Source organism: Petaurus breviceps, unplaced genomic scaffold, assembly GCF_028583685.1.
Source record: "Petaurus breviceps papuanus isolate PSGF00001 unplaced genomic scaffold, PetGlider_PUasm1.0 101, whole genome shotgun sequence".
In the NCBI taxonomy this organism is placed as follows: Eukaryota; Metazoa; Chordata; class Mammalia; order Diprotodontia; family Petauridae; genus Petaurus; species Petaurus breviceps.
In genome coordinates, this window is record NW_027185575.1 from 780579 (window position 1) to 788059 (window position 7481).

At 50.0% G+C, this 7481-nt stretch overlaps 1 protein-coding gene across 1 annotated transcript in view; it reads right to left on the minus strand.

Moving 5' to 3' along the window:
* Positions 1 to 7261, minus strand: part of LOC138157619 (probable ATP-dependent RNA helicase DHX37) — a 42650-nt gene extending 35389 nt beyond the window's left edge. Inside the window, exons 1-4 of the mRNA XM_069083293.1 lie at positions 7046 to 7261; positions 4892 to 5061; positions 3942 to 4054; positions 1883 to 2225 (exon numbers count right to left, since the gene is read on the minus strand). Of these exons, the coding sequence (XP_068939394.1) occupies positions 1883 to 2225; positions 3942 to 4054; positions 4892 to 5061; positions 7046 to 7154 (735 nt within the window). The 5' untranslated portion in view covers positions 7155 to 7261. The remainder of the gene's footprint in view (positions 1 to 1882; positions 2226 to 3941; positions 4055 to 4891; positions 5062 to 7045) is intronic.
* Between the last annotated feature and the right edge of the window lie 220 nt (positions 7262 to 7481).

The following is a 7481-nucleotide window of genomic DNA, read 5'->3' on the forward strand; positions in this document are numbered from 1 at the left end:
CCTAGAGCTGCACTGCAGTGGGGCCTCAAGATCAGAAAACCAGACGTTTCAAAGAAAGAGATGGCAAGGCAGAGCTTGACTGATAGTGGGAAAAGATCCATGCAATGGCTGAGACAAGAAAGAAAGTGGAGGCTGATGGGGTTGAGGCCCCAAGACCAAACTATCAGCCCAGCACCCGATTCCTGGGAGATCTTATCTGAATATTCCTCATATTTCTTTCTCTCCCTTTGCACTTTCCTTAGAGAGGCTGCAGTGTTAGTGTATATGTATGTATGAAATCACATTGGTTTGATTATTAAAACCCATGTTAATAATAAAAAAAAAAATAGAAAAAAAAAGAGCCTGATTTCTAGGAGGTGATGGTCCATCTTCACTTTACATGGTCAGACCGCACTGAATTCAGTCCTGGGCTCTCCGTTTCAGAAAGAACACTGATAAGCTGGAGAGTTCCAACCAGTAATGCAAAGGGGACCTAGTTTAGGCTGCGTAAGGCTGGAAGATATTGGGGGTGTGAATATGGAGAAGAGAAGGCTCAGGGGAACACGACAGCTCTTCTTGATCATCTGAAACTGTCATTTGAGACATAAATTGGTCTTATAAGATTATCTCTAATTTTATCGTGTATCCACATCATCCATCTATCCATCTTGTCTGTACATAAGTGGTAGCATGTTCCCTCCCCCATTGGACTGGGATCTCCTTGAGAGCTTTTCTTTGTGCCCCCAGGGCTTAGCATAGTGCCTGATAAATGTTTACTGATTCCTCTTTGGCCCCAGAGGTAAGAAGCAAGAGTGATAGATGAAGGCTGCAAAAAGCAGATTTATGCCTGACATCAGGAAAACTGAATAACCCCAAAGCGGAATGGATGAGAGGTACTCTGGAGGGCTACTCGCTAGGTATGATGTAGCAGAGGTGCTTTCCAAGAGGAGAAGTGGACCAGGTCCCTCCCATAACTGAATTTCTGGGGATCTAGGAGACTGCTCTGACATTTGCTGGCTGGGTGACTGTGAATAGGTCACTTCCTCTGAGCCTACTGCCTTGGCATAAAGTAGGGAAAATAAGACACTGAGGTTCCCGCATCATGGGGTAACACTAGAGGGTCAGAACGAGATGGCCTGTGTGAGGACCTTACAGAATTTAATGTGCTCCATAAATACCACATGACATCATTATCCCTATTAGTTTTTTGTCAATATTATTTTTGTTGGCAGTTCACTACCGAGGAAAGGTCCCGTTCCTTCAGCACAAATGCTGACTACACTAGAGGAAAAGATTCAGTTCTATCAGGGAACCCTTCCACGGAATTCTTGTGGATTCTGGGGAACTGAGAAAGCAGAGGTCCCATGGGAAGAATCCAGAATTGGCCACAAAAGGTGACCCAAATGCACCTCTACTTTGTTTCCAGATAGCGGTACACGGCTCCTCTCCTTTCCCTGTGAAAGCACATTCTCTAGGAATGTACTAGCTCTGACCGCTCTGAATCCAATTCCCCCAAGTCTGGTCAAAAGTCATTTATTAAAGGTCTACACGTGGGCCCTTAATAAATGTTAGGCAGCTAGAGGCCTGGGGGAGAGTCAGCTGAACCTGGGAGTCAGAAAGACTTGAGTTTGAATCCTGCCTGGGACACTATAGCTGCTGACCACAGGCAAGGCCTCAGCCTCAGTTTCTTCATCTGTAAAAGAAGACAAGCAGCACCCACTCTGCAGAGTGGTTGTGAAGATAAGAGAGAACAAGTGAAGGGCTTTGCAAACCTTCAAGTGCCAGATAAACCAGCATCATCATCTCTGAGACAGTTTCCAAGCAGGATCACAGCACTAGGAATGACAATGACTTTCAAAGATCATCTCATCCAATGCATTCATTTCACAGAGCAGAGACCAACCTGGATCTCAGCAGAGCGGTCCACTGGGATGAAAACGGCTGGTTTTGCAGATGGTGTTCGGGAAGCAGGTGGAGGAGATGCCAGTGTGGGGGCCGGCTGGCAGCCAGAGGGAGAGCTCTCATCCTTGCCTATGGGCTCAGTGGGCCTCACAGCCACTGTCATCTCTGCCTCTGTACTAACTCCAGCTGGTGCTGGGGCTTCAGAGCCCTCATTCTCACTTCCTGTCTCGGCCTCACTGGAAGACTCAGGCTCCTCTTCCAACGGCTGCCTTCGTCTTTTTCTGTGGGCACCACTGAGGCTACTAATCTTCTCCAGACCCCCTGTTACAGTCTCTTCTGTCTTCCTGGAGGGGCAAAGTAGACAAAATCACATGGATCAACGGATGGGGACAGGTGGACTTGGAGTCAGAGAGAAGTGAATCCAAACTCTGCCTCAGAAAAGACTAGCTGTGTGGTCAACATACTGTGATTCTGTGGTGTGAAAGGCAGTGACTCACCCTGCAGCTATATGACCTGGGTGGTCCTATGGCACCAGAGCAGTCCTCCTCCATATGCCCTAGCCCAGCACACATAGACACACACACACTTTTTTTGTTGTTGTTGGTTTTTTTGCTTTTTGGAGGGGGAAGGTAGGGCAACTGGGGTTAAGTGACTTGCCCATGGTCACACGGCTAATTTTTGTGTTAAGTGTCTGAGGCTGGATTTGAACTCAGGTCCTCCTGACTCCAGGGCCAGTGCTCTATTCACTGCATCACCTAGCAGCCCCTACACACGTTTTTTAAAAAATGAAATGAGGTACAGGGCACAGGACCATATGACATTCGATTCAGAGATGGAAGGGAGACTGGAGCTCAGGCCCAACCACCTCATCTTACAGATGAGGAAACTGAGGCAGAGAGAGATTAAGTGACGTCCCTGGCAGCAGCCCAGAAGGTAGACATCTGAGGCATCACTGAACCAAGGTCTTCCTGGCTCTCCCTCCCATCAGGCCGTGATGCCTGCATGGCAAACCTCTCCAGGGAGCCGAACATCTCAACAATGGGTATACATTTATCCTCAGAAACATGATTTATGTAGAAGCTAAGAAAAGGTTATTGATATTCTTAATAATAAAATTATCCATTGTATTCATACTATTATTAATGACTGAGGTAAATTATGACTATTAATAAAAATAACTGACATTGACTATTACCTGGTTACAGGTAATTATGCTGGGTAGATTGCCAGGTTTGGAGCCAGGACATTTAGGCCTGAATCCTGCCTCAGGTGCCAAACTCTGGCCATCCAGATAACTCTGGACAAGGCAGTTGGTGGTACATTTGTAGAGAGCACTGGGCCTGGAGTCAGGAAGACCTGAGTTCAAATCCAACTTCAGCCACTTACTAACTGTGTAAATCACTTAACCTGTTTGCCTCAGTTTCCTCAACTGTGAAATGGGATAATAACACTTACCACATGGGGTTATTATGAGGATCAAATGAAATCTTTGTGAAGCACTTTGTCAGTCTTAAATCACCACAGAAATGCTACTAAGTTACCTGGCCTTTCTAATTGATAAGTATTTATAAAGCTCCTACTCTGCGGCAGGTACCAAGCCTCTATTTCCTTCTCTGTAAAAGAAAAGCCCCTACTCTCAAGGTTGTTGTATGATTCCACGTGAGGGAATGCATGCAACATGCTTTGTAAACCTTAAGGAAACAAGATGAAGATGACCCATAATGAGAAGGTAAAAAGGTGAACTCAGCAGCTTCATGGCCACTGAAGTTGGTTTTTCCCGGGGTCACACAGCTAGTAAGAGTCACTGGTGGAATTCAAATCCAAGTCTCCCCTGCGTCCAAGGCCAGCATTCTTTTCATCAGCCCTGGAGCTTTTGTTAATTACATCCATACAGCAATACAACTAGCCATCCATCCATTCCCACCCCCCACAATCCCAGATCTACATGTTCTCCCTTTGAGCCCCTGCAAACAAACTCAAGCAGGCGAGCAAGGAGAACGCCAGCGTGCCATCCCATGCTCTCTCGAAGGGCAGGGGGCCCAGGCCAGAGGGCATCTCACCGTTTGCTGCAATACATGCGCTCGCCAGTCCCCAGCTTGGAGGTGGTATACAGAAGCCGCATTTCTGCCTCAGAAGCCTGGACTTCACTCAGCTTCTGCAACAATTCTGCTCGCTGAAGGAGAAGGGGGAGAGGAATGAGAGGGTCATTCACATGGGGCTACTGTCCTCTACCCCTTCAGGTGAGTGATAAAGAAAAAGATACGGCAGAGGTGGTCAGGGAAACATTCTAACAAAGCAGGAGAATCAGACCTGGGGATGATTCTCCTTCTAGATGGGCCTGGAAGGTGGCAGGGTGGAAGGGCCCAGGCTGTCTGGGTAGATGACTTTTGGGAATTAGTAGCCCCCAGCCCAGGCAGCCAGCCACCAGCCCTGCTCCCAGAGGCAAGGGCTGGCTGTCATGTCCTATGTGCAGGACATCAAGGCAGGGTGACCACAGTCAGGGCCCTGACAAGAACGAGCCCAAGCACAAGGCCTTCTACTCTGTAGCTTGGGAAGTATTTGTTCATTCATTCACTGGAGTGTTTGCTTCACTTATTCATCCAAAGACTTAGTAATCATGTACCAAGGACAGAGAACCCCCTGCTAGGTACTGGAGATACACAGATGAACAAATACTGTTCCCCTCTGCTGCTAGTCAAGAAGATGCAGGCAGAGAGCCCACAGAAGATGAGCTTACCGATTTTCACTCAATTACACCTAAGCTTCAGTCTACAGAACACAAATTATTAAAAGAACTTAGCTGGACAGTGACTTGCCCCAGGACCACTATATGAAAGCCATCAAAACTGGCCAGAGTGAGTCTAAAACAACAGCCTCCACCACAACCACCATTTACACAGCACTTTCAAGGACTCTGAAGGGCTGAGGCTGGAAGGGGCCTTGGCGGCCCCCTTACCCCCATTCCTGGAGCCGCACAAAGCTGCCCCCACCCCTGAGGGGGGAGTCATACCTCTGTCTTTTTTTTCTTTTGCTCCAACACTTTCTGTAGGAGCTTCTTCTCCTTCTTGGTCAGGGGTTTCTTCTCCTTCTTGGCGGTAGGCGCAGCCTTCTTCTTCTTCTCCTTCCGTCCAGGCAGGACGAGAGCATTGCTCTCATCTACTCCTTTCCACAGGCTCCTGTCTGGAAAGACACTCATGCCTGAGTCCTCCCAGCCCACAGAGGCCTTAGGACCCAGCTGGCCAACATGGACTGGCACAGAATGGGAAGGGCCAGAGTCAGGTGTTGCCCCAGGAGACCAAGCGTGCAGACAGCAAAGATGTGACTATCAGGAAAGATTTCATATGAGAAGAGCCAACCGTCCAATTATACCAGGACAACCTTATTTCCTTGTTTTGAAGGGGCAACTAATTAGAGAAACCAAGGAAATGCTGGACAGAGGGTTGACCTAGATTTGGTAAAGCCTCAATGGAGTAGCTCATGCTACTTCTTGTGGAAAAGAGGAGGAAGGTGGGCTGGGAGACCCCCTACATATACTTAGGTGGACTTGGGACAGGCTGAAGGGCTGAGTTCATCTTGGGGGCCATTAATGGGAGGAGGGTTCGAGCAGTCACCACTTGAACCCCACCTCTGATGCCTCCTACCCATCTACCCTTACGCCCCTCCAGCTTCAGCCTTTATCTCTTCCAGCTCTAAGTGGAGGATTCCTAAGGCACGACATGATGGAGAGGACCCCGGGAAGGGGAAAGCAAGCAGCAGCTTTGCCCCATCCCCCTTAGGAAGCCAATGGCAAAAGGTACCAGCATCTCTAGGACAACAGCCCCTACAGACGTTACCATTTTGGGGACTTAGAGTGAGAGCTGCTGGAGGGCAGCACTTAGCATAGCACACAGTAGGTGCTTAATAAATGTTTGCTGACTGACAGTGACCTCAGAGATCATCAGTGCACCTCACTCCTCTAACGACAACAACAATAACAATCAGCACCTAACACAGTGCTTAAGGTTAGCAGGCCCTTCACAGCTCTCTCATAATTCTGGGAGGCACGTGCTATCATTATCCCCATTTTACACCTGAAGAAACTGAGGAAGGCAGAGGTTAAATAGTGTGCCCAGAGTCACACAGCTACCAAGTGTCAGAAGCCTAATCTGAACTCAGCTCTTTCAAGCCTAGGGTTCTATCCATTGCACCATCTACACATCTACACAAAAGTACCTATTTGTGTGTGTATAGTGTTCTATCACTTCAATCACATCGACTCTTCATGACCCCATTTGGGGTTTTCTTGGCAAAGACACTGGAGTAGTTTGCCATTTCTCTCTCCAGCTCATCTGGCAGATCAGGAAACTGAGGCAAACTGGGTGAAGTGACTTGCCCAGAGTCACACAGTAAGTGGCTGGGACTGGATTTGAACTCAGGTCTTCTTGACTCCAAGCCTGGTGCTCTATCCACTGAGAGGACACTGTGTGTAGATATGCACACACATAATTTATACAAGTGCACACAGATATACATATATACACATCTATCGTGTGTGCATACCTATATCTATATACACATGTGTGTGCGTGTGTATAACACACAGTGCACACCCTCATACGTGCAGGCATGCACGCCCTTTGCACACACACACATATTCATAGGCACACACATTCAGGTGCCGAAATACCGTCACCAAGACCTGAGTTCAAGCCGGGCAGGGCCCCGCCCCCCAGGTCTCCAGCTCTGGGCCACCTCCCAGGCCTCAGACCTCATCTGTGAAGTGACAGTGCTGGATCAGTGACCTCTAAGGGCGAAGCCGGGCTCTGCTCCAAGTCTGCACCTGCAGCCCCAGGAAGGGCAGCCCCGCAGTCACTGGCTCAGAGGGAGGTGACCTGCCCCGGGTCCCAGTACCACGGCTCTGCTCTCAGCCAAGCCAGAGAAGCGGAAGAGACGGTGAATTATCCACATGCCGTCTCACAGATCGGCACACTGAGGCAGGAGAGGGGAGGAGACCTGGGGGACACAGAAGCGTGACCTCCACTCTGCAGATGAGTAAACTGAGGCCCAGAACCGGGAAAGGACGAAGCTCCCTCTGAGAGAGGAAGGTACTTGGGGGAACGCGGCTCCTCGGCGCCCACTTCACAGAGGAGTACACCGAGGCTCGGAGAAGGGAAGGCCCGCTTACCGTCCAGCTCCAGCTGCACCTGGACGCCCGGCCGCTCAGGCTCAGGCCCCGCCGGCGGCGGCGGCTGCTGCCGCCCTTTGACATTGTAGCGTCGCCGCAGCTTCCCCATGGCGCGGGTTCTTAGACCCGCAGTCCCGGCGGCGGCGGCAACAACCTAGGAGACCACACACGTGCGGCGGCGCTAGTCCAGGAGCAAACGAGACTTCCGCCTCCTGATCTCGCGAGAGCTCCGGGAGGGGGCGGGAAGAGGGGCAGGGGGCGGTGCCTGAACCGATGAGGTGGAAACTGACTAGGAAGGGAGGGGAGGGAGGAGCGTGAAGTGCTGGGGGCAGGGTCGGGAGCCGGACACCAGAATGCCCCGCCAAACCTCAGATGAAGTAGCTCGTGCTACTCTTGTGGAAAAGAGGAGGGAGGTGGGCTGGGAGACCCCCCTACA